The 26,883-nt window shown below is 41.1% G+C and overlaps 1 protein-coding gene across 3 annotated transcripts in view; it reads left to right on the top strand.

Annotated features, from left to right (window-relative positions):
* sema3h (sema domain, immunoglobulin domain (Ig), short basic domain, secreted, (semaphorin) 3H) overlaps positions 1-24,640 on the top strand; it is a 53,556-nt gene extending 28,916 nt beyond the window's left edge. For 2 of the 3 annotated variants that reach the window (XM_082519320.1, XM_082519322.1), the window contains exons 9-19: positions 167-281; positions 12,542-12,611; positions 15,562-15,706; positions 15,941-16,030; positions 16,319-16,448; positions 16,553-16,641; positions 17,752-17,793; positions 18,336-18,493; positions 19,141-19,202; positions 19,401-19,543; positions 19,658-24,640. In XM_082519320.1, the coding sequence (XP_082375446.1) occupies positions 167-281; positions 12,542-12,611; positions 15,562-15,706; positions 15,941-16,030; positions 16,319-16,448; positions 16,553-16,641; positions 17,752-17,793; positions 18,336-18,493; positions 19,141-19,202; positions 19,401-19,543; positions 19,658-20,110 (1,497 nt within the window). In that variant the 3' untranslated portion in view covers positions 20,111-24,640. The remainder of the gene's footprint in view (positions 1-166; positions 282-12,541; positions 12,612-15,561; positions 15,707-15,940; positions 16,031-16,318; positions 16,449-16,552; positions 16,642-17,751; positions 17,794-18,335; positions 18,494-19,140; positions 19,203-19,400; positions 19,544-19,657) is intronic. The other variant, XM_082519321.1, reaches the window with a different exon arrangement.
* The last annotated feature ends 2,243 nt before the right edge of the window (positions 24,641-26,883 follow it).

Here is a 26,883-nt window from a genome sequence, read left to right as displayed (position 1 = left end):
AGTCATTGTCCATAATTGCAAGCAGTCTTGGCAGCGTGGCGAGCTTCATGCCAATGTTACTGTGTGTGCATGAATTTTTTTGCCAGCTTAAATATGCAATGTTTGTATGTTTGCTACTTCTGTAATCATAGCAGATCTAATTCAGTTCTTTGTAATGTTCATGTAGAACGACATCGGAGGCCAGAGGAGTTTAGTTAATAAGTGGAGCACTTTCCAGAAGGCTCGAATGGTCTGTTCAGTCCCAGGACCAGATGGCTTACAGACACATTTCGACCAGCTCCGTGAGTACACACATGAAAGCATCAAAAGGCAAAACGCATCACATTAAAGCTAAAACAAAATCACATCCGACAGGTCTTAACCGCTGGTCGTACAGCTGAAGGTCTGTCCCTGAATGTTTCATAAAAGAGGAATTGAGTTCAGGCACTCAGCCTGTGTGTGTGTGTGTGTGTTTCATGTGAGACACTTAAGGAAACTTAAAAACCACTGCCTCAGTAAATGCCTTCATAGCTCCACTGTTACCACGGTGACCAACAGCCCTGTCGGTCACCTTGGGTTTGTCTTCGTGCCTCAGTCTTGGTTACCACGGCAACATTCGTTGCAATGGGTTTATTCGTTATCGAGGATTTTCACATCAGAGTGCTCCGGTCAGCTCTGAGTGTGGGTGCGTGCAGCAGCAGGTCTGTGAGAGGTGCGAGATGCTGAATTTGTGAACTTGGACGCTGCCGTTGTGAATTTGTCGCTCACAGATGTGCAGATGCACAACTCTGAGTTTCTCTTAAAAAACGGTGGCATTAATGTTAATGGGCAATCAGCAAGCTTTAAAACATCATTAAAAGACACCACCACAGTAACTGGGTTGATTCATCAGAATCAGAATACTTTATTCTCTAAGGAAATTATGTTTAGCTGAGATCGGAGCTACAATATTAGCGATTTAAATATTTTACTACAGAAATCTTTATTTATTCATAGAAGACATCAACATTTCAACATCGATGTAACTGTGCCTCAGTAGAAAGCTTTAGTAAATAACTGCAGTTGATGATACAGCCTGTTAATTCATTGCTACTGCTAGCTCCCCGCACAGTAGGGGATGTAGCAGTAGGTCCGATGCTTGCACCAGGGTATCTCTATCTTTACCATTATAATTTGGTGGTGGAGAGTACAGAAACTATGTAGAGGATGCCTTTTACAAATTAAGCTCCCTATTTTATTTGAGTAGAAACTTAATATTCATGTACTCCTACTTCACCTTTAGTCCTCTGTGGCGGGCGGGTGGGATTATGTTCTTTAAAGTTGCCTCTGCCCATACAGCTCAGAATTAGTCATTTCATATTTTGATTGGAAGTTATGAAAAGGAAAGGGTGGATGGTAGAAAGAGGAAAGCATGGTGAGGTTTTAAAAAAAGGAAGGCGTAGGAGGATGAAGCAAATCGGTTTTGTTTTTACTGCACATTTAGCACACATAAACCTCGCAGTGTGCTGCATAAACAAAGTGAAATTAATTGTTGAATAAATAATATTTTTGAATTTCTGCTGCCAATGAATTACAGAGGACATGGCTTTGGGTCTTCATTAAATGTCATCTAACACGGGTGTGTCTGCAATAACAGTCCAGATGAAGATCCTTGAGCCACGGACAGATGTTTGGATTCCTGAGGAAACCGAATGAGAGCTAGAACTTGCTTCCTTTATCTAATTTCCACCATCATAAAAGAAGTGGGCTTGTATCGAGTGGGAAACACTCCTCTGCAGAAAACTGGCTCCTCCTTGGCCCTGACTTCAGCCCACAAACCTAATACTCTTGAGACTGCAAGGTTTTCGTGAAAAGTCTGCATTAAAAATTAGAGGCTTGGAGTTTGAAATTCATGGGTGTTCTTGGAAGGGAGAGTTTACCCAAAGAACACTAAATTGCTAATGGAGTTCCTCGAGTGTTTGAAATCTCTAATCAACTGCCAAGACAAACAGTTAACAAAGAAATGTTTTGATCCATGAGTTACGAGCCCGGCGTGCTTTCACTGCACCACCCTGTTTTCGAGCAGATCATCTGAGACTCTCTTTCTTATGAAGCCACTGTGTTTCCTGCTCGGCCCTTAGGGGATTAGGTATTTGTTAGGAAAAGAAAAAAGGTGTAAATCTGAGACACGCAGTTTGACATATGGTAACAGTGGGACAGCGTGAGGTTGGCACTTGTCTCTGCTTAGGTTACTCGTCTCCGCTCTTTGTGTAAACAGAGCACACTTAGAGTAAACTAAGTAACTCACTCAGAGAGTTACCATTTGCGTGAATGTATACAGTACATTAACATATACAGTAAATTTTACACTCCTTCACATAGTCCAACCATTACACAAACACACGCTCAACAATAACAAACACACTGTTTTTCAGCTGTTACCACACACACACAAAGACACTCAAGCCTTTGCCTGTCTGTGTATACAAAAGAGTTCAGACTTGTCAAGAGCATAAACATCTCTACCCAGCATGCCTCTGGCCATGTTTTAAACATCTGATAAGGCTGCATACAAATTTGTTTGTGAAAACACTTCAGCAGCACACACACATACAAAACCACGACCTGCATATACAGGAGATTAACCCATCGTGTTAAGAATGCTGCCAATGTTGTGTTTATGCCATGCTCTGCCACATAGAAACACTACAAATCCCATAAACTCGCGACGCTCTGCTGGTCCCTCCAGAGCAGAGGGTGACACCAGGCTGCGTGTGGGTGCTTTTATTTGCATACATTTTTTTTTTGTTGAACATTTTTTTCATTTTTGCTAATTCTGTAAGGCACAAAAGAAATATATTAACAACAGTCAAACACCCATTAAGTTCAATCCAAATGTATTTATGTGGCGCCTTGAGACGGCTGTCTCAAGGTGCTTTATATTGTAAGGTAAAGATGTTGGGAAAGTGGGAAGGAAAAACTCTTTTATTAGGAGGAAACCTTCTGCAGCTCAGAGGGCACGGAGCCGGGACAAAAACACACTGTGGAAGAGAGCCAGAGCTTAATAATAACCAATGATTAAACACAGAGTAGTGTATAAACAATCCATAAAAGTACCATCTTAAGTAACACTATGAGTACTTAACACTGTAAAGGCAATGAATAGATAAATAATAAGCGTTCGCACAATTCCAGATATTCCATTAAAAAAGAGAGACCCGAAAAATGATACTGTAGCATGACAAAGCTAAACCTCTAGTAGCTGTAATATTTTCACTAGCAAATGATCTCAGTCTAGCTCACAAGATAATTCCAGTCCAGTCTGTTTCATCGCTGACCTGTGCAGTGTTGAAACAGATTAGACAAATGGCCGGAGATAGACTTATATACATCTTGATATATATGTATATATAGTATAGATAGAATTTTTCATATTATTCATTGTAACCTGTACCATATTTCCACTGAGTTATGCAGAGTGTAGTTCTTAATTTACTTTATGCCCCATGTCTGTTACAGAGTGTCAAAATCAGCACAGGGAGGAGGTTGGGGTGGATGGATTGGCGGCCACTCTTCATTTACCATTTCCAATGTAAAGCAAATGTTTGCATTTCTGACCACAATCATTCTCTAACCTTGGCGCCTTTATTCTAAACACCATGATGAAGTTCTCCACACCTTTACTGAGAAGGATTTATTTGAACCTGAGCTCTGAACTTTTCCTGATACTACATTTTTGGATCTAAACTTAGCCCAGCTATAGAAAATCAATTTCCTTTTGTGTTCATAGCAGTTCTGTAACACATGTCATGTCACTCAACAGGCAGGGGAATCAGATCAAAGCTGCACGTGTTGCTCTACAAGCTTGTCAAAGCACTTGTTGCAAATTGCTGATTCACCTCTTGTTCCTTTAGCATAGTTTTGTCGGGATTGACTCAGATGTTCTATGAGGGTTTTGAACACCCTCAGAGTTGGCTTTGTTTTGGACAAAGCATTTGGGCTGTAATTGCCACGAGGACTGACTCACAGCACCGGACTGCTTTGGATTTATTGTTCAGTTGTTTTGTGTCTGGAGCTTTAGGGCCTTTTGTTCACTTGTGTAAGTGTTAATGCTGAGCTCTTGTTGTCAACCACGCTAGTGTGAGAAAAACAAAAATCAGACCTCACTTAACCATAATTATTCAAAGAATCAAACAGTCGAGTGGAAGCCGAGTCCCTCACAGGAAAGGACCGTGCAGTGCTGTTTTCCCCGCTGTTGTGGTTGTTGTTGTTGTTGTGGAGGAGAGTCATGCTATGAGGTTTTAGAGCTGGAGACAGGCAACCCTCTGTGGCCGGATTCTGTGTCCTGACACTGGAGCTACTTCGATTTTCTCAGCCATTTTCCTCGTCTATTTTTGTCTGCGTGCGTAAGAGTCAGTGCTTCAGACATAAGGCAGCACCCGTACGCTTCCCACAGACAGGAAAAGTGCAGGGGAGGAAGAGTGTCACTGGGAGAGTTTGTGGATGGTATAAAAGCATGACAGTGACGAGAGACAGAGAAACACATCAGCCAAGTAAGCCTCTTGTTCAAGCTCAAATGTAGATTTCATTATTTTTTAAATCCACATATAATTTAAAATGAGTTTGAGATGATGACGACGATGACCTTCTGAACAGTCAGCTGTTGTAAGCGATCCAAAAAACATCAGTGATGTATGAGAGCCACAACCCAGAAACAGCAAGTATGACATTTCTGGGAGATTGATGTTTTATATATTGGACGTTTTTGAAATGACCTTAACCTTTCTTTGGGTCAGCCGTATCTTCTCCGGGTCTGTTTGACCTCATCAGATGGAGAAAAAGGTCAGAAGATAAACTAGAGGGAAAGATTTGTCTCCCTCCGTATATGAAGTGACGGTTAAGCAGTTGCACATATTGCCAAGCCTTCCCAATCCTTTCAGGTTAATCTGACAAATGTGTTTCCACTATTTAATGCTTAATTGCCTCGTCGACAAACGCCATTTGTTCAAACTGGTTAGGAAAACATGTTTTGTGATGCTGAGGCAGATTTGACTCCCCCGTTGAACCTTACTAATCCATCATCGCTTGACTGCAAACACTTGAAAGGAAGCCCAGTTTATCAGAGGGAGAAAAAAAAGAGGAGATGGATAGAAAGTGAGTGAAAGTGAGGAGCTGGGCTGATGGCCAAAAGAAGGGTAGGAGGAGGGGGATCTAGTAGGACGGGCAGGATGAGGGCAGAGGTTGTAGCACGTGGTGTTGACCAGACATGAGAAGGACAAAGAAAGATGGGCTGAGGGAGATGAGGAGGGATGTGGAAGCTGTCATCAACGGGTTATTACTGCAACACTGTGCAAGAGAAGGTGAAGGAGGGGGAGGGAGCAGGAGAGGGGAATATCTGATTTAAGAGAACATTGGAAATAAATTTGGCTTCTGGGCAGGGCATATGAAGAAAAAAGAGAGGGGATGAAGAAAGGAGTGGTAATCGCAGAAAGAAAAACGTTTTATTTTCTTCTTACGGCCAAACAAAAATGTGGAGAAATGAAAGGAATAGTTACAATTTTAGCATTTCAAAAGGTTAAGACTTCTAAAGTGGAAATTGAAGAAGCATAGGCAGAAATTTACCCTCGCGCATTCAGCTTTTTATTGTTGCCATCACTTCTCTGATCCCTCTTCACATTTTTACTATATTAAGAATGACAGAATAGTTTATTAAAGCATGTGTTGAGTGTAAAGTCCCTGGGTTAGTGTAACAGCCATCGCTATCAAGTTGTCAGGAAGAAAGGAAAAATAAAGTTGATGTAAAGGACTGAGGGAAAGGATAATGGTCAGAGAGAGTTAGAATTGCTGCAGGCCATGCACAAATATATTTTCCCTCTAAGGACCAGGATTGGATGAGTGAGGTGAAGTGAATCTAAAAGGGTGTGAAGGTTGACTGAAGTGAGACAGAGAGAGACGGAAGCAGGGAAATGGGGTTAATGGGGAAGGCTGAAGCAGACTGAAGGTGGAGATGAAAGAGATTAGAGATTTGCACTATATTTGTCTTGTAGTAAACTCAGTGTAATTTACTGGATTTCAAATGTATATTTGTTGGTGTGCAATTCCATCCTGAAGCGAAAAAAAAGAACAAAAACATTGTATGACACAGAGAGTCGTCCTTTGTTACCACCGATGGAGAGCTGGCATCTTAGTCTGGCCATGGATGGCAAAACTGAGTTAACAGCTGTTGCTAGAGGGTAAAACATGTATCACAGTGAGAAATATGGAGTGTCAGAAGGAATAGGGTCAATAGCCGAGAGGGTTAAGGATCGGATAAGATGGAGGCAGGGCTATTATTGGCAAATTACTGTAAGATGGAGGGACGAGACAAGAGGAGTTGGCAGAAAGGTGACGAGCATAAAGGAGGCACGATCTAGGTGTTGGTATTCGGGGTGGCTGGATGAAAAGGGAGGGAAAGAAGAAACAGTGGAGAAATGAGGAGAATATGGGAGTTTGCCTGAGGGCGCACTGGCCAGACAATTAGGATGAGGGGTAGGAGGAGGAGGAAGAAGACAGGGGCTGGGTCTGCAGGTCTGCGGGCTAGACAAGACTGTCTTCCCTCAGGGGGAAAACAACCTCGTTTTGTTTAGAGAAGAAGACACAAGAACAATCCTCCAGAGAAAATAGGCCAGACAGACAGATGGACGGGGGGGACAGAGGGAAGAAGAGATAGCGGGAGGGAGGGATGGAGACTGGGAGGGACAGCGAAAGTGAGAAACAAAGAGAACGAGATACACCCAGAGGGCTTCCGGGAAGTCCAGGTGGATTTGAGCAGAAAGGAGCACGGGATGAGAAAACTAATAAAAAGATAAAGAGATGGAAAGAAAAAGGAGAGAAGATGATTCAGGAGGAGACAAAAAGAAAACATCTTGGAGTGTAAGATAGTGGTCGAGGCTGAAAGAGTAAAGAAGCTGTGCTTAAAAAAAGATAAGAAGCCATGAATCTGTCGTCTTTAACTGTAGCATGAGCAAGAAACCAAATAAACACTCTTTCTTGCTTCAGCGGTCAAACACTCTCACCTGGTCAGCCCGTCTTGCAGATAGAAGCAGAGTGACCTCATATTTTCTGCACTATATTTGTGATTAATGCATGTCTGAGTGTTGCGTTATCCCTCCTCTATTAAAGATTAATGACATTAGAAGCCACTCCAGTTTACTAAATCAAACATGCGAGGGATGTAGGTGGAACAGCACTGAATCAGTCGAGGTTTAAACTCGTCACGGAGCGATAAGAGTGAAGTTTTGCCAAGCTGAGCCGTAAATAACTAAGACGTCTTGTTCAAAGTGTCTAAGAAAGAAAAATGTTGCGCTGGCTGCGTCTTCTAAATTTGAACTGCATTTTTATGTGGAGCTGCATGTACACTGAGGTGCAAAGAAGAAAGGGAGACTAACTTTCGAGCAGAAGGCAAGTTTTTCCCCTGCAGGGTTTTACCAGAGTTTGTATTAAGTTTACTCAGAACAAAAAAATGCATGTATTTACTTTTACGTGCTGTGTGGCCTCATTTTTACCTGTCTTAAAATACCACAAAGTAAATTGGGACTTTTTTCCTCAATTGGAAACCTTTGTTCTTTCTTACATTCATAATAGTTGGTGCATTGTTTGGAGATGCAGCTCTGTGGATGCTAGCCAGACCTGCTGTTTTGATCATTTTTGATCCACACTGAAATATGTCAGGTTTTAATTATACAGAGCAGTAACAAATCCTAAATAAGCATATTTCACGGCAGTCAGTTTGTCCTGAAACAGCATGTATACACATGTGTTACTAATGACGTTAATAAAGTTTCTTGCCTGTTTAGGTGAACCGAATTTGTTTACATATTGTATTTCAAAATGGCTTCTGTGAAATCAGTCTATTGCCTTGAAATCTGGTGCAGCCATTCGTACCTTCCCTCTGAACAACTCAGATGAATCTCTAACTTCTTGTCATGCAATCAACAGTCATGTTTCTTTTTCCAGCACTTTTTCACTCAATACCTGCAAAACTAGTTTAGGTATTGTGCTAACAAGTGGATGTTAGCATGTCAAATCTACCTAATCTCACTTGACCCCATGTTAGCATGCTGATGTTAGTAAGTCTTTTATACAGTTACTGGTCTTGGCTTGGAAAAAAATTCTTATTTGGCTTGAAACTGACTCTGAAATACTTCACTTTTTACACTTTTTACGCTCAGTTTGGGCATCGTCTGGCAACCACCGGTCGCTACAGAAAAATGTTGCGAGTGGTTGCTGGAGAAATCGATTGCTAAATCCCCAGTGCACAGGGTTGACTCCCTAGTAACTACGGTTGCTAGGGAAAAATGTATATTCCCGCACCAGTTGGCAAGTTGCTGGGGGATAGTTGTTTGGTGTCGTTTATTAGTGGTTAGAAAAATACTTGCTAACTACTGACAGACAAGTCAGGGTACAAACTATAGGCGACTGAACTGTGGGCAATCTGCTAGCAACCAGGCCAATCACACAGAGGTTTTGAGTGGAGCACCGTCTACCTCTTTTGACCAATAGACCTGTGTGACTGAAGCCTAATGTAATTACATTAGATTACAACATTAAAAGTATTTTTCCTGCAGTAGTGCATTAGTCTTTAACAAGGCCAAGTATTGTTCTGTCCAAATGTGGTGTATCTAACTACAAGTCCAATGCCAGCTTGGCTGCACTTCCAGATGAGTTTCATCTGTTCTTTGCTCTGTTTGACTGCAATCCCATCACCTGGTAAACTTTTCCACTAGGTTTTAAAGGGGCTTTCATCTGTACTCAGAAGGGTTCCACCAGGGTGGCTGTGTGACTATAAAATTGAGCTCTGTGGGTGTAGATGTGCATCTTACAATGCCCTTCTTTTTTAGTCTGACTCATCTCTTCTTTGAACAAAACTTCGAGGAGCTTCAGATGAAAGTGTACTCAGGATATACATCATCCAGAGTAATAATGCATGAAGGCCATAAAAAAAACAGGTAGACATAGAGATGCAAAGTAAACCAACAGATGATAAAGGTTTTGATTAATGAAAAGCATTCTTTGGAAGATGTGAGAGCAGAAGATAAGCTCGAACAAATGATGGGAAAGTAGAGAAGAGGCTGTTTAGAAAGATGGAGGGATGATATGAGTAGAATTAGGGAGTGATAGGAAACAGGAAGAGAGGTAAAAGGAGTGATAACACAAATGGGGGCATCTACATTGTGATTTAAAGGCAGGAAGAGCTCAAAGAAGCAGTAAATAAAATGCAATAACAAAGAAGTGATATATTAAAGGGAAGAGGGAGTGAGCAATTGGTACGCTGGAGGCAGCAGACTACCCATGCTCTTCTGTTCCCTATCTTTGAGGGGCCTGTGTGGGTGTTTGTGTGTCTATCGGTACCATGCAAGTTTGAGTCAATGTTCCTTGCTCCCTGCAGTTTAACAATTTGGTATGTGTGGGTGCATGAATGTGGCTATACATGCCTTTATTTCTCTTTGCGTGCTCCCAAATCTGCCACTGTGTGTGGCAGCTGCAAGTGTGTGTAGCTGTGTCGAGATGAGATTAGCCTTCCTGCAGGGCCGTAGTTCCACGGAGGCCACCTGAAGCAGCAGGAACGGCAGGAATGTGGGAACATTGATACGCTTCGTCGTCTCCAGCACCACAACAACATATCTGCCTCTGCATGGGAGAGGAGAAGAATAAAAGTAGAGACATACGGGGCACTCATTGAGTACTCCTTGGGTCGAACCTGTTTTTTAGAGTTTCGGGAACTTTTAAAGCTATTTGCCACAAAAGTAGGAAGCAAAAAGAAAGGAGCCCTAGGAGTCATGTATTTATAGATTATCACAGCGTGTTGCACGGAAAACAAAGGGCTCCATTCTCCTCCATTTTGATGGGATGATAAAACATTCCCTGCTCTTATCTGAGACAAAAGTGCAGAACAGAAAACCTTTGATTTATTCTGATTTAAATAAACTGTGAAAGCCAAGGTCTAGTGTGAGCTGCAAGTGTAGGCAACTGAATAACACAGCGATGAACAAAAGTGGAAATATGGGAGGCAAAAGAGTCAAACTGTGCACAACTTTCAGGAACATTAATAAATTTTTTTAATGTGTGTTTTTTTTTTAATGTTTTATCACAATTTGTCAGTATTGAACCACTGGTGCTTCATACGAGACACAATGTTTCCATTGTCAGTCTATATGTGTTCACAGTTGTGGGCCTTTTATTACCAGTCTGTTTTTTTAGTTCATGTCACATCAGTTTGTTCCTATTTTACTCCCCCATGAATCAGAGTTGTGAGCGTTGTGGTAAAGTGCTTCACAACTCAAGATGTATTGACCCATTTGCTTTTTATGCTATACATTCAGCACCTTTACTGTCACACACAAAGTGATGATACGGCAGTTTTTTACGGTTCAGCATATTTCCAAAGAAAACTTCCATACTCAGGCTGGAGGAGCTGGGAATCTGCCAGCCTTATGTACCCGGTCTGGCCTTAAACTCTTATTGCCGTTAGTTCTCTGCGTTGTGTTGTGTGAATGACCAGAGGAGTCAGCTCTCACTTTGCCAGCCGGGTGGATTTATTCTCCCAGAACTGTTTAAAATAAAAACAAAACAGTACAGCAACTTCACTTTACTGGACTTCTGCATGAACACCTCTCCTCAGCGGGGCCTCTAGGCGACTGAGGTACAACATCACAACAAATCCAATTACCAAATAATACTGCTAAAATGTATTTATATTCATATATAACAAACAAAAATGCACTGCATCGTGAACATATAGTGACAATTACCTCATCAACAAAATTATACTTTAGGGAGACTTCATTTACCAGTGGCAATTTTACATATTTACAGTAAGTTGAAACAGTGAACATGAATCACAAACAAACAAAAGATATAACCAGTTCACATGACACAAAAATAAAAGAGGGAGCTCACATACCTGTTTAAAATAAAAACAAAACAGTACAGCAACTTCACTTTACTGGACTTCTGCATGAACACCTTCAAGGGAGAGAGAAGGATAGCGGACCACATGAGAAGCCACGTGCATGCTCCTATGCTCTCATCTGAGACATGCTAACTAGCATGTTACAATAAAGTGCTGTACTCGACAGAGAAACAATAATTCACACTAAAACATCAAACAGAACTATGAGACAAAATGCACAAAGGGAACGAGCAGTGTTTGAATTACTTTTAGTTACTTTAACTGTGTTTATTTGCTCTGTAACTGAGAACACTAGCGTACGCTCACCTCTCCTCAGCGGGGCCTCTAGGCGACTGAGGAAAATAGCGCGCAGCTACAGGAAGTGACTTCGTAGGAAGTCAAAGGTCACACAAACAAAATAAAAGCTCCCAAAATATAAATACAGAAAATAAACATATATAAATAAACACATATACATAACCAATACTGACAAAGCGAGATAACACTGCAGGATGGATCTTTGGTGAAATATAAATTATTTTTTAATACACCCGTTACACTTACACTCCTGAGCTGTAGTCACAGAGTCGCTTTATTTCTTTATCATACACACAGTATCTTTTTGGACCTCCAAAGTATTTGTAACCTTTTTCACGGACTTACATTGAATCTGATGGGAACACAAGATAAAAACAAAACAGTTAATCACTTTCTAACTATCACACACTCACTCACACTCCGATGAAAACATCAGAGGCAATTTGCAGTTCAGTCTTGCCCGAGGCCACTTTGACACGAGGACAGCGGAGGAGCCTAGGGATCAAACCGCTGACCTTCCCATTAGTAGATGGGGCCACAAGCTGCCCCACTTTTTCTTTTCCTTTTTTCCTTAACACTTCTGAGGATACTTTTAGCATTTGAACTTAAATCTACAAGTTCATTAAAAAAAAAGATCCCACAGTTTTACCTGCTGTATTCAAATGCGGTGTTATGGCCGCTGAGCTATCAGGTGTCGAAGGCAGACAGATGGAAAGAGCTAAAAAAACAAATCCGCACTACACCTGATTGCGCTGCATGAGCGGATCACTATCAGAGCGACGCCAAAGTGAGAAAAACATATCAAATGTGTGTGTGTGTGTGATCCGCTGTGTTTGAAATGACGAGTGGAGACCGAGGTGTGGTGTTAGTGTGTGTGACAGCAGGTGCTGTGTTCCTGTGGCGGACGGAGCGCTCGGCTCTCCCACTGCGGCTGGTTATTAATGGCTACAGATTCATTACAAGCAGCCAGTCAGCCATGCTGCCAGCATGCCCGACGCTATTAGTCACACAGTCAGACTGATAGATGCACACACTCAGATGCGCACACGGGCATACACATAATGAATACAAAGTACCTAAAACTGAACACACACACTCACACAAATAAAGAAAATAGACTGTTACACAGACTCATGAGCATTGCTCACATGAATACAGACATGTAGAGTTTATGCAGTCCTGTGCAACTCTCCAAAACTTCTCCGTAATTCAGACATCATTCTGATCTTTTCTGACTAACATTTTTATGTCTTTGTCTCCTTCCATTTCCCTTCCCCGTCTTTCTCCTTATCCCTCCCTTCCTTTCATCATTATGTCTGGATGTTCTCCATTCAGAGGACATCTTCATCCTCCAGGGGAAAGACAAGAAGAATCCTCTCATCTACGGCCTGTTTACCACTTCAAGGTATGTGCCTCTGTAAAGCAGAAATCATGGGAATTGAGTAACTTGAATGGGTGGTGTGTAAACTGCATACCCTTGTTTATGTGTGGAAAATGTCAGTATATGGTGGTAGATGGGAGGGAGTCCCTTCACTTTTACACTGGGCGGACTAGTTTTAGAAGGACTTTAGTCCTTAGCATTTAGTTCTGTATTGATCAAGCCATGCAAAAAAAAAGAATAGAAATGGAGTGCAAAAGAGTGGAAGAGAGGAGAAGAGTAACTGTGTACTCAACGTGTACAGGATAAATACGATTTCTTGAAAAGGATTAGATGATTTGTCAATAGTTTATTTTGAAATAGGATCCGTGGTATGCATAGTTATACTTTTTGGTGACAGTTTTATTATGGAGCATTGGGTTTCTTGGGGCCCCAGAGGCAGGAATTGCTGTAATTGTTTAAATAAAAGGTTTAAAAGCAGTTTAAAGCCAGCTGTAAATTGAACTGCCGACGACAGTGGAGGCTGATGAGGTTTTAGTGAGAATTTCAAACCACTAACCAGACACTGAATTAAAAACAGATGACAGAAGCATCAGATCTTTAACGATAAATACCTGTTGACCCACACAGTAACTCCTCAACATGTCATTTTTAACAAGTTAAAACATGTGATATAAGAAGCTTTTTTTTTTAGTGGTAATCGTTTTAAAATATGAAGAAAATAAAAGTATAAAGTTTTTTTTCTTCAAATACTGAATAAATGATCATCTGCACCGTCCTGTACTGTGATGACACACGATGACAAGAGGGCGTCTGTGACAGGATATGAGTGCTCGATGTTTCACATCCACGTGTCAGATGTTGATGTCACACGCTGTGAGATACACACCACCCGCCGGGTCTCATGTCACAGTGACTCATGAATGAAATACATCCATTCATGTGAACAACATGGAGCGTATATGAGCCTTCACAGTTGTCATCATCAGTGCACAGTTTCTTCATCTGTGTCCAACTGTGTGTGTGTGTTTGTGTTACAGAAAGGTTACAACTTGACTTCTACTGTATTTTTTCACACACAAATAGACAAAAAGGCAATTTTGAGATCCTGGAAGAAGTGCATGAGGACAAAATTGCAAAAAAAATGAATTGTGACTTTAATAAGGAGTTGATGATTTTCAACAAGACTCTAAAGCAGCTTTGCATAACTCACAGTTTAAAAAATGCTTTTGAGGACAAATGCTTTAGGGCCTTTCAACCAATTTTCTTCTGATTGGCTCCCAATTTATATGTTCCCGATGAGGTCACAAAGAGCCAGAAGTAAGGCTTGCAGGATCACTTGTACATATGCTGGCCTTAATTATTTGAAACTTTTGACCATGTTTAACTTACATGACTGAAAAAAGGAATAAGAAATACCCTTTATAAAAAGGCTACTATGAAGCAGCCCACAGGAGATATGCTTTCTGTTGAAGTCTATGTTAAAGCCTAGGAAATGTACAAATTGCATACATGTCAGACATAATAGAGAAGAATCAAAAATATTCTTTCAGACCATCAAAGGCTGTTAGTTTAAAAAAGGCAGTTGTCCGAATAGACAGGCTTTCATAAAAGCTCACGCAGATGTCTGCTGAAAAAACACAGACATGAAAAAAGCAGGTTCTGTCTGAAAAACGAGTAAAAAATGATCCAGCAAGCAGCCTAATTAAAGTAAAAGAAAAAGGCTGCGTTTTCTCATTTTCTCTACTCCACTGACCATGTTGCATATCCAGAGAATAACACAGTTTCTGAGCTGGATGCCAGAGCTCCACAGTAGCAGCAAAAGTATGACGGCATCTGGCATTGCAGAGCAGGGAGTTGGTCTGTTTTTGGGGGTTTTGGAAAGTGTGTGGAATCTTAGCAGGGAACAGAAATCCAAAGCATCACCAAGGGTGCGGTCGCAACCACAGAACTGGAAAAGAGCAAAAAGGTCATTCCTTCTGAAAGGAGACTTGTCTCTCTGGTACAGTAACGATTGCACACGTGCCGGTTTTTATGCCTGTGATGAAGGCAAGCGTGTTAACAGTTCTTTGCTTTTATTTTGCTCTCTGCTTTTATTTTTAATTGTTTGTGATTCATAATGTATCAGACAGCTGATTAATTGATTTTGCCCACCGGTAGCCTTGTTGTCACATTTATTCTCGCAATGCAAAGTGGCCGGGACCCAAACTAAAACTAGACCCTAAGGTCAACTCCTGGTAGCACACCTTTGGTAAAGTTGAACCACTCCATGAAACTAACAGCCCTGCCAATAACTTGCAACACAACTAATAATTATTAAAGCACAACCGCAAAAAGCAACAGGGGACTGAGGTCTGCTCAGGTGGAGGAATGTTTGTGCAGGTGAGCTTCCAGAGGAGGCCACTTATAAACAAAACAGAATAGGAAAGAGGAGAATTTACAAGTGTAAAGGTGACATCCCCAACTTGTAAAAACACAATTTAGAGGCTGACATGAATGCTTTTTTACAACGTCACGGTTCACTTTTGTACTCTGTATGATTTGGCATCTGAATACCAGACTGAGACCTCTGACCACTGAGGAGAGAAAAAAGCTTCCTCTCTAAGAGCCCCCTGATTCATCATAACGTGGCCTTGCTATCTGTTCTGTTTCTGCTTTGCTGGAATCTCTAGCTCGTGCGTACTTTGCCACAAATCCTCCAGAAATGTGTGATCTTAACTGCAGTGGATGGGATGTGTTATAGTGGGGACCGATGTGCTGAAAGCAGCATATTCACCCAGGCTGGATTTTGGGTTGGAGCGCATTCATTTAATTGATGCGTTCAAGCTGGAAAGCCACAATGAGTCACAGCTCCTAATACAGTACTCCATTTACTGCTTAAAGACCTTTGCAGTATATCAAGTAAAGTAATCAAAGGTATGCTCTGCTTCAGACATATCTGATGTCTGAATCTGCTCTCCTTTTGTCTTCTCCTTAGTGATATCCTGAACGGTTCAGCGGTGTGTGTTTACCGAATGGAGGATGTGGTTCGAGCCTTTAAAGGGAACTTCCTGCATAAGGAAGGGCCTCAGTATAAATGGGCAGAATTTACAGGCAAGGTGCCCTATCCACGGCCAGGAACAGTAAGTTCATACTCAAAACTGGTAGATACCACCGCTATCTCTCCAGGTGACTTTTTGTATTTCTCTAAAAGCAAATGCGTGATTTACCAAGGTAATACATTGCAATAATATGCTGTCTTTGATGGAGGGTCATTTAATTCTGCAAAATTGTGCTTAATTTCCATATAAGAATGCTCAAAACAAAAGACTGGAAACATTATGATCTCAGTCTCTGTCTCTCTCTTTCTTTGTCAGTGTCCGAGCAGTACATATGGAAGCTATAGCTCGACCAGAGAGTATCCCGACGACGTCATTTTCTTCAGCAGAACTCATCCGCTGCTGCAGGTTTGGCTGATATTTCACTTTATTAAATTAAGCCAGTTTAGCTTAATTAGATTGCTGCATTTTACAGCAGGTCAAGCCATTTTTTTTTCTCTATTTCTGTCTAAATTCTGAAGTGAACATAGGAAATTAAATTAGCAGTCCTTGCCAACAGGGCACTGCTTCATCACAGGGAATATGAAACCTTTGCTGTATTAATGATGAATAGCAAGACTGGCTGAACAAATTTATTAGTCAAAGATTTCACATTTAATGTGATGCATTCTTGCTTTTTCTTTTTCTTTTTTATAGGAAAATGTCCTGCCGCTTGGAGAGCGACCCCTCCTGGTCAGGGTGGGTGTTCATTACAAGTTCACCAAACTGCTGGTGGACAGAGTGGAGGCTGTCGATGGCACCTACGACGTCCTGTTCATCGGTACAGGTAGGTCATGTGACATTGAAGGTTGTGTTTCTGGCATTTTAAAGTGTTTTTTCAAAATGAAATATGGTGAATGATTTGTTTATTTTTATTTTTTTTGTCTTTAGACTCAGGACTCGTTATGAAAGCAATCCATCTGCACAGGGAGCACGGCCAGAGTCAGGAGATCACTCTGGAGCAGATGCAGGTGTTTCAGGTACTGCAAGCTTTTTCTGTGAGGAAAACCAGGCTGAAACCTTAAAAAACTCAGATTTGTTAAGAGCTGGTCTATTTTGTAGTAAAGCTCATTGTTTGCAGATTGAGTTGATTTCTTCGCGGCGTCCATTCATTCCTCCTCCATTAAAAAAAATTCAATTACCTCTCAAAACTAGATCCAAATGTACATTATTGTCACAACATAATGCAGCACAGACTTTTCAAATTAGCCTGCGTGACAACAATGCATGCAGACACAGTGTGACTAATTCCATATCTGTCCATGCCATATGGAAATGAATGGAAATACATGCATTCTCTCAACAGTAAGGAAACGCATGCGTGCAAAGACCCATTCTGCTCTGGTTAATGCAAAGATAGTTATGCACATACTATACCACTAAAGTACTGCGTATATTGACATGAAATGCAGTAAATACCTTTATTTAACCCCTTAATGTCTAGTGTATCATATTTGATGCATTAGTTTTTTTAGACTTATACATCTTAAATAAATTGCACAACAGATTTTTAAGCAATGATCTGAACAAAATTTTCAAATGGAACAAATACAATACAAATTAAAACTAGTTTATGTAAATTAATATTAAAAACATTTTTAAATCAGAAGGTTCAATAAATGCTCAATTTTTTCAATTATCTCACAGTTCAGGATTTAAAGGGTTAAAGCTTGTCACTGCACCAAGACCAAGTTACTGCAGCTGGGCATAGTTACCAAAAAAGAGAAGATCACAGTTCACAAAATCCACATTTTTGTCCAGAATGAACTCCGCTTTGGGTTCAAACAGCAAAATGAAGGAAAACAACTTTGGGTTCAACCTGAATGATGTGGCTGAGATATCTGTGGTCAGACCTGACTGTGTTTTTCCTGCTCTGTATTCTAAAGTATATGCTTTGTAAAACCCTATCTATCTATCTATCTATCTATCTATCTATCTATCTATCTATCTATCTATCTATCTATCTATCTATCTATCTATCTATCTATCCATCTATCCATCTATCCATCTATCCATCTATCTATCTGTTATCTTTGTTTCAGTATAAACCTGGTGTGTTTCTCAGTTTCCCTTTCCTGTCTCCTTCACAGCACAAATCACCGGTGACAGCCATGGCACTCTCAAAGAAAAAGGTAACAGACGAGACTCGCTTTCAAAGTTCCAAACTGCCGCACTCACACACGGTAACATCGCACTTCTCACTCGTCTCTCCACCTTGCGTCTCCAAGGACGGCTTCATCACCAGTTGCCATGGTTACCTCACCTCAGTCAGAGCAGTAATGAAGAGATGCTAACACACAAATGCACCTTGCATTATTAAAACAGTTTGGCATGAGAGAGAAAAAAGAAAACGACACCCCAGCTCGCACACACGAAGATTATAAAAAGCAAGCATCCTCACATTTCTCTGTTTTCCACCCCGCATGCAAACACACACACTCTCCGTGGCCACTGACATTGATACAGCTTGAGTTGGATTTGTGACTCACAGAGTGGAGATGAATCTGCTTTTTTTTCCTGGTGACTGTCAAAGTGTCCGTGTTGCAGGGGAGTGAACTTGATGCCCCTTTGTTTTTCTCTTCTGGCTCTCCCACATTGTCTCTGCTTTCCCCCCTCCATCGTTGTTTTCTCTTCCATCTCTATTTCAATCTTTCACCCACCCCCTCTCCTCTAGCAGTGGTTGTTTGTGGGCTCCAAGGAGGGTGTGTCTCAGCTGGCCCTTTACCAGTGTGAGCTGTACGGTCAGGCCTGCGCTGAGTGCTGCCTGGCCAGGGACCCCTACTGCACCTGGGACGGACATGCTTGCAGCCCCTATATGCCGACCGTGCGCAGGTAGGGAGGACATACCAGCTCTATGCAGATCCAGACAGCACTGATAACATTACAGCAGATTGAGTTTCCCCTTACGGCTTGAACTTATTTTATTATGAAAAGAATCAATGTGGAATCAATCTTCCCAAATTTGATTTAAATCACATTTGTTGATAGTCAGAAACGTGGTTCAAGTTACACCTAAGCTCAGATTTTTCTGATTAGATTTTAGGCATTTTTTCCACATGATTAAGATTTTGTTTCTTTACTAAGTATCACAACTGGCCATAATTTCTATGATTAGGTTGTTTATGATGATATCCTGACTTTTGCCCCAGTGAGCAAATTGATTCTGCCAAGGAAGTTATGGTTTTGCGTGTGTGTCGTTCTGTCTTTAAACACGATAGCTCAAAAAGTTTTGAATGAATTCTGAGTATACAGTGAACTCATGTCAATAGATTGATCTGAAGGTCAAATTAAAAATGCAATATAGAGCTATTTAAAACTATGTTTCTTACTGGCATTGTTTGTGTTGACAACATATAGGCATGATACGTGTGACCCCAAAATGCGTGCCCTTTCTCCTAGTGCTGCTCTCACTTTGTTAAAATCATCGCTTTGCTGTCCGTTCTGTCCAACACAAGCTTGTTGTTTCTGTTTGTCTGCAGGAGGAATGCTCGTCATTTAGGAGAGGATGAGGATCCACTGACTCAGTGTGTCAGACAGGGAGGTGAGCAGCTTCCATTGTTTCCATTCAGGGTCTTTGCTTTACCTGTTGAACTATGCTCAGGCCACATTATGGAGCACTACCAGTGTAGTAGGGTTTCAGAGGGCTCAAGCCTGTTCCAGCTGAGACTGGCGAGAAGCAGGCTTCTCGGACAGGTCACCATATCTTTAACCTGTTTCACCTTTTCTCTCTTTAATTTAGCCGGACTGCAGGTGGAGGCAGAACAGAGGGTGATGATGGTGGCAGAGGGTAACAGCACCTACCTGGAGTGTTTGCCCAGATCCAGACATGCTGCAGTGACCTGGTACAAACAGGCTGGAGAGAACAGCGCTGAACTAAACCAGGTGCAGTCACACGTTTTACACTTGTGCTTTCATTTATGTTCCAAATCCTTTTTACAGCCACTTTGTTCGAGATTATCCAGATTATAAATTTCCTCTCCAAAAATCTCTTGTCAGGTGATAACTGGTGACCAGCTGGTGGTGATCGAGCGGGGCGTCCTGATTCGTCGAGCCGAGCTGTCTCACGGCGGGGTCTACCACTGCCAGGTGGAGGAGCACGGCTACCACTGGACTGCGGTCACCGTGCGCCTCGCTGTTTGGAGCCCCTCTGCCAATCGCCTCCTGGCTTCCTGGTCGGCCTCGTCCTATCAGAGCGCCGGAACCCAGCCGTGGTACGAGAACGTGATGGCACTGATTCACCCCGGAAACCTTGGCCAGCACTGCAAGGCTCTGGGATACCGCCCTCCACGCAACCACCATCGCCATGGTGACACAAAGGCGGAGCTACACAAGGAGAAAGAGAGGCACAAGCATGGCGGGGGAAGAGGAGGAGGAGGAGGCGGCGGAGGAAGAGCAGCGGGGAGGAAGAGCAGGAGCAAGCTGCAGCAGAGGGCGCCGAGGAGTGCTTGAACGCATCCACGAGCGGGGGGGCAGATTTTCAGTGACTTCAACAACTACACAAACACGCAAACACACACACACACAAATGCACACATGTACACATACACAGTTAACTTATACACTGAGACACACACATACTGTATGTACAGAGACTACTTCATGCGCATGCACTTATCTACAAACAAACATGGCGTCCTTTCATTATAGAGACAAACAAGCTAAGCTACACACGAGTGACTGAAGTATGTACAGGATCTGGACAGCGAGGACTGTTTCACCGGGACAAACGACTGTATGAATGAAAAGGCTTAGGTTGCATCGCATGTTGAATGAAGGATAAACGGCATGCCTAAATCCCTAAGTTTGACTGACTCTGAGTCATGACAAGGACATTTGATTGGATTCTTTAGATTTGGACGCTCTACAGAGAGAGAGAAAAAAAATAAAAACAAAAATCCAAGTCTCGTTCCAGAAGTCGATTTTAAGCATTTGGAAAAATCATCCAAACCGTCTGTCCCGAAAAGGACCATACTTGTGGTTTTGCATGTTTTTGCCCATTAATTAGGAATCACAGCTATCCCTCAAAACAGAGCAGATGTTTTTTAGATTGATTTCCTACCTTCCAGGCAAAAAACTGCTTTCCATTTATTTTGTGATGTGGAAAGAGAGACATTTTTTTTCAAAGTCATGTTCTTGAAGTTGAAGAAGTACTTTTTTCCCCAAGTACTTTGCAAAACAATTATTGCGCTTCAATTTCAAGGACACTCTTTCCTCTGGCATACAGGAATAAATTTTCAAACTGCTTCTTTGTTGTTGGAAAGAGAACAGAAGTTGACAGAAGGGCAAATATGTATTTGCTGAAAGGCTGTCAAATACCATTCAAATGTCATTGGAACCCAATGAAACAGCACAAAAAAGAAAGCTGTCAAACTGTTCTCTGTAGTGAAGAGTTGTTCATCTTAAAACTTAGTATGTACGGCAGTGATACATAATGAAAAGGGCTAAAACATCCAAAACAAGCTGTTAGTGATCAAGGTAACAGTTTAATTCTGCAGAAACTTTGATTATTTTTATTTTGAGCAGCAGCAAATAGCACTGATGAGTTTTAATTTTCTTCACTTAATGGATATATAACATATAATCCTTCAGGCAGTTTCCCTACAGTAAGGGCTTTGTTGGTTTCTTCAGATAGGTGGGGTCTGACCACGAGATGACTGACTGCGACCATGAAGATGAAAGGCAGAGAAAAAGCATGGCGACGGCTTTGATGAGGTTACAGATCAGCTTTCCCAGGACATTAGTGCTCTGTGTTGCAGCCGTGCAGACCCGCTACAGGAGATGTTTCCATTATGTTCTCCTCAGTGTTTGCTTCTGCATTGCTGGCTCGGTTAAGACTCACGGGCATAAGCTACCATTGGTTTTGTGCCACGACACAGAGAGCGGTTTGGTTTAGGTGTGGAAACAAAGTGAACAAAAGAAGGAAAAAAAATGCTCCGTGCTGTTTAAAGTGTTGGTTGAGTGTATCTGGAGTCCCACGTGTGGACGTTGTACAAATTTAGGAAAAAGGTGCAGACACGTCTGAACATCAACTCCAACAGAAACTTCGCTTTGACATTCAGAACTGAGTGTCGGCCGCTGGTCTGAAGTAGGGCGCTTTCAAGCTTTCTATATATTCAACATCTATTAGGTTATTGTTTAAGAAGTTGAGAGTGAATTTTAAAAGATTTTCATTACAACATGAACAAGAGGATCAAACTGTAAACCGAACTAGAAGAAAACTCTGTACAGAAATGCATGTTTCCCAACCTGTTGGTGAATTTCAGTGGATTAGACTAACACAGAAGAGTGGAGCACATTATTGCAGGTTCTGCAGCCCCAGCTGGTAATGACATCTGACTGTAAATTATGAAGCAGGCCCAGCGGATCATAAAGAAGCCTTTATTATACCAAGCTGGAACTGGAGAAAGTGCTAAACAGGACTGGCGTCAAATGGACTCTGGCCAGTGGGATTTGAGTGACTTTGTGAGGCAGTAAATTGTGATTTGTTCTTAAAATGTTAAACGAACACAGCTACTTCCATCTCTATTTAACTTCCTTCTTTGTGCTATTTATTATTTTAATCTGGTGTGAGACTACTTCTTTGAGGAGTTGTGATACTTTTTTGACATGAGTGTCTTTGTTGTTCTGTCTTTGTACGTATGTCTGACGTCCAATTGTTACCAGTTGATGTACCTTCCCACATTCACCAGTGGAAATGTTTTTATTTTCGTTTTTTGAATCTTGTCTTTCGTATTGGCATCGAAAGGAAGTTCTGCTTCAGTCTGAGGCAGTGGGAACTAAATGTGCATTTAAAATATGATATTTTTTCTGCTTGTCTTCTCGTTGTTGACGTTTCCCAGAACACTGGATGCAGACTAAAAGTTCCAACATCAAGCCTGAGCTCAACAGTACTGCTGTTGTGTGTGGCTCACATTGCATGAGTTCTAGTTAAATCATAGAGAGAGAAAGGTGTAGCTAAAGGACAGAGGGAAAACTTACTAAATTAAAACTTAATCGAATTTTATATGCTATACTGGAAGAACGAGCATTACATGCATGGTTAAGCCCAATAATAACAGCCTCAAAGTTTTCCCTTATTTAATATCATCCAGCAGTGGTGATACTGAGCACACATTACTGACGGTAATATATACCATGATCCTGCTGGATCCCAGTCTCTTTGCTGTATGCTTTGTCTCTCTATGTGGGTAAGGATCTGTGTGTCTTTTTGTGTGTTTGACATTAATGGGATCAGATTTAGAGTAGCTGACAGGGCTGTGTCAATAAATCTTCCAAACGTGGAACTCTGCAATATATTCGAGATATTTTTTGATGCTATAAGAAGAATGTAGCATCAACACAAAGCACAGAGAGCCCACAGATAATTAATATGGGTTTGGCTTCTTGGTGTCTTGGCTCTTTGCTTCTTGGCTCGGGCCACATGAAAGAAGTCACAGCACTGAACTAATTCTGAGTTTAGTTTATAAGGGAACGTGTGACACTGAGCAGCTGTCCAAGTGTCACGCAGCCAATTCTTAAAAATGAAAGTGTGTGTGAGAGTGTAACGCTGCAGCTGTAATCTAAAATGAAATCAGGATTTGGCCTGTTGTTAAGCTGCTGTTTAAAGTCGTTTAGAGTCGAATAGCTTACTGCTAAATTATTTTGATTGGTCACACAGCTGGTTTTCTAGCAGATTTTCTGTGCTCATGAAAATTGGAAATATTTCCCTGAAATATGTCCAGAGCAAGCAAATAATCATCATAACATAACAGGACTAAAGCTTTGATTAATTCAATTTCAATTTAGTTGTAGCTAAAGTGCCAAATCAGCATAACAATTGCCTCAAGGCACTCTATATTCTAATGTAACGATTCAATAATAATAGAGAGAAAATCTCGACAGTGGGACAACCCTCTGTGATCAAGCACCTGGTGACAGTGGCAAGGAAAAACTCTTTTAATAGGAAGAAACCTCTGGCAGAACCAGGCTCAGGCAGCGGCGACCGGTTGGGGGAGTGAGGGAAGGAAGACAGCATAAAAGTCGTGCTGTAGAAGAGGGCCAGAGATTGTAGCTTTCTCGTCACATAATATTGTATCATTTATCAGTTATCATACTGCCGCTGAAGCTGCTGAATGCTAACACTACAGTCACTTATGTATTCTATCACAGATTTAAAGCTCTTCTAATTAGCCATTGTTGTGCACGCCCGTTGTTAAGAAAACATGCAGGATTTCTGCCCAAATGGCTATCCATTACTGCAAAAGAAACTACGATAGAATCACAAATCACAATACATAACAGCATTTAATAGAGCTGAGCAATTGAACCATAATCAGGTCAACTGAAGCAAGTGCCACTAGCTAGCTAGTTTAGCTTAGCATAAAGGTTAAAAAATAGTGGCAGTGCAGCTAGCCTCTCAAACTGCAGTTTGTTATATGGACATTTTACCCCAGAGACCCATGCAGATCATAAATATAGGCTCGAATTCTACTCAATAAGAAAACACACCCTCAGTCTAACAAAGCAAAGCTTTCAACTCTATTTTTCTTGCTAATTTCGACTGCTCTTCGGGTTATTTGAATTACTATTCAAGAGATCCAGAAACATTAAAAAGATAAACCTAACTATGCTTGTAATGACCCTGCCTTGTGGATATTGTGTGTATATATATATATGAATGTGTAACGTGTATATTTTATGTCGGATCCCATCTCTGCTGAAAGTTCTCTGCAGAACTCCAACGAGACATTTTTATGGAGGACCATCTTAAACATTTAATGCTTTTCCTGTAAGACGAGGTGCAGAGCTGCTCCTCGTTCATTACAATGGCCTCACTCTGTTATGCTGTATTTACATCTGAGTGCCAACATTCGTCTCTTGTGATTTTCCAGAACGACTTCTCTGCAGACAAAATGAAACTGTCATCACATGATCTCCTTTCATGTGCAGAGACTTTGTTTTTCTTTTTGTAAATATGTATAAAGGTCTGCTTTCAAATGAGCTTGTGTCTTGTGGTTTAGCGTGCCTATACGAAAAATATCCATATTCTGAGCTACACACCGATCCACACATTTTAGTGCAGGATGAACAAAATTTACAGCAACACGGGCACCTTTGCACTTTCTTTCTCAGCATTTTTTTTTAGAATGTGTTTTACAGAGTTTACAATATAAAGCTTTTACTTGTAAATTATATAGTTTGCAAGGGTCAATTATAAGTAATGGAAAATCATTTAAACCGTGTCCTAAACCCCAGGGGTTTCAGCCTTCTTAGGACACGTGTCCTTTAGAAGCATATGGGCAGTTTTGGACACTGAGCGGTGCATAGTTGTATTACAGGCATTCATTACAGCTATGCTATTTTTCATGCATTCTGTCCATCACCGGTTTCACTCCAAAACAGTAACATACCGTTCAATACCAAATCACCATCTGTCTCTGCCAAAGCGACCACATACACTACTTTCTCATCAAATGATAAACAACTGGTATGCTGAGTAATCTGATTGGCGACAGATGCGTTCCAGTCGTGCTCAACATCCTTGACTTTGCTTGTTTCTGCTGTTTGGAAAACTTCTGATAACAGAGAGGTCAAGAACTCTATCATAGAAATAGAGAACTGTGCATTTATATGAAGTTAGTCTATTGTAATCCTGTGTTTTGTTAAGAAATAAACATTCTCTTTCCAGTGTTTTTACAAACCTCTACTGGATGACAAAGTTGTGATTCCATAATTATATTTCATTTGGTTTCTTATTAGGCTATACATTAAAGGCAAAAGGTATCATCTGGCTCTCATCAGCGATTACAGTCTTTTCGAATGCATCGTGTCGATTTACTCACGTCATGTTATAAAACAAAACAAAACAAAAAAACCCCCTATGAAGGACTCTGTGAAGTGGAACTTTTAGAAAACGCTTTTTGTTTTGGCATGCGAGCAGCTGAAACTCACTCTGATGTGACTTCATCTTCTAACAAAACATTTAGACAAAAGTTTTCATGTTCTTGTGTGGCAGAATATCAGTTTGGCTCTCTTTTATGTTTCTGAACAACAAAAACCTTTTTTGCCATTCGTAAGTCAAAATTGTCTCAAGATTTTAACAGCTTAAGGTTGTTGGTTTTTTTCAATTTTGAGTTATTTTTTCAGATGTTTTAGTTAGGAACTTAAAAATTTTAGGATAATAATCCCTCAATTGTTTTGCAGTCTAGTCTTCGGACCTGCTGCAAGGTCTTTGTTGTTTTCCTGGATTACTCCAGCACTTTGATTCAAAGTTTCATACTTTGAGTTCCTTTTATACACGGGGTTCCCAGGAAAATGCTCATAATTTCACAATTTTTAACTTACCCAGTGAAATACGTCAAGATCTAGAAGATAAAGTGTCATTCTTTTTGTTAAAGACAGAGGATGACCCATAATGACCTCTGATGTTTCTTTGTCATGGCAAAATTAGTCCTTTGTATAACACTTAAAAATGTAAACGTTCAGTGACAGCTGGCTGAAAAGGTTAGCATGCTTATGCACAAACATAAGTTGCTGATGATGGAAAACACTGATCAATAACTGTCAGCATGTCTTATCAATGTGAGCATATCAGCATGCCGTCAGTAGAATTTAGCTCAGAGTGCCATATTAGAGTTTCACATGGCTGATAAGGAATTTGTGAAGCTTTACTAAACAAATGCAGAGTGTGCACAGTGCACCACAGTGAACAACCAGCAGAGGAAATGCATGATTCTCATGTACAGTTAATATAGAATCGCCAATTAGCCCAACTGTGGGAGGATCTCTTGCAGATGTGCAAACGACATCTAGAAAGACCCCAGACTGGATTTGAATGGGGGGCTTTCTTGCCGTGAGGCGACAGTGCTAACCACCACACGCAAATTAGACTCCCCGTGTGACCGATATGGTGACAAGACATGAGACATGTGGTGACATAAATGGCTTTGCGTTTATTGGTATTTGCTGTTTCCTTCAAGGGCTCAATAAAAACAGCATGCTTGGGAAATGTACCAAAAACTAGTGCATGCTTTAAAAAAAAAATTCTCAGAAGGGGAAACTTTAGAATTTGCCACACAGAATGACTCATCTACTTGTCTGGCTTTCCCATTGGTTGGTGACCAGAAAGACGTCTTTTCACCATTTCGCTCATAAAAGAGTCTTTTTAGGTGTAATAAGGGGGTTGTGCACTTCACCACAGTATCCCATTCAGTGAAGTTCTCATGCTGAATAAAATTGTCTGC

This window comes from Aulonocara stuartgranti (assembly GCF_965226115.1).
Source record: "Aulonocara stuartgranti genome assembly, chromosome: 20".
Classification (NCBI taxonomy): Eukaryota; Metazoa; Chordata; class Actinopteri; order Cichliformes; family Cichlidae; genus Aulonocara; species Aulonocara stuartgranti.
Note: the sequence above shows the minus strand (reverse complement) of the source record. Positions and strands in the feature narration are given on the sequence as shown.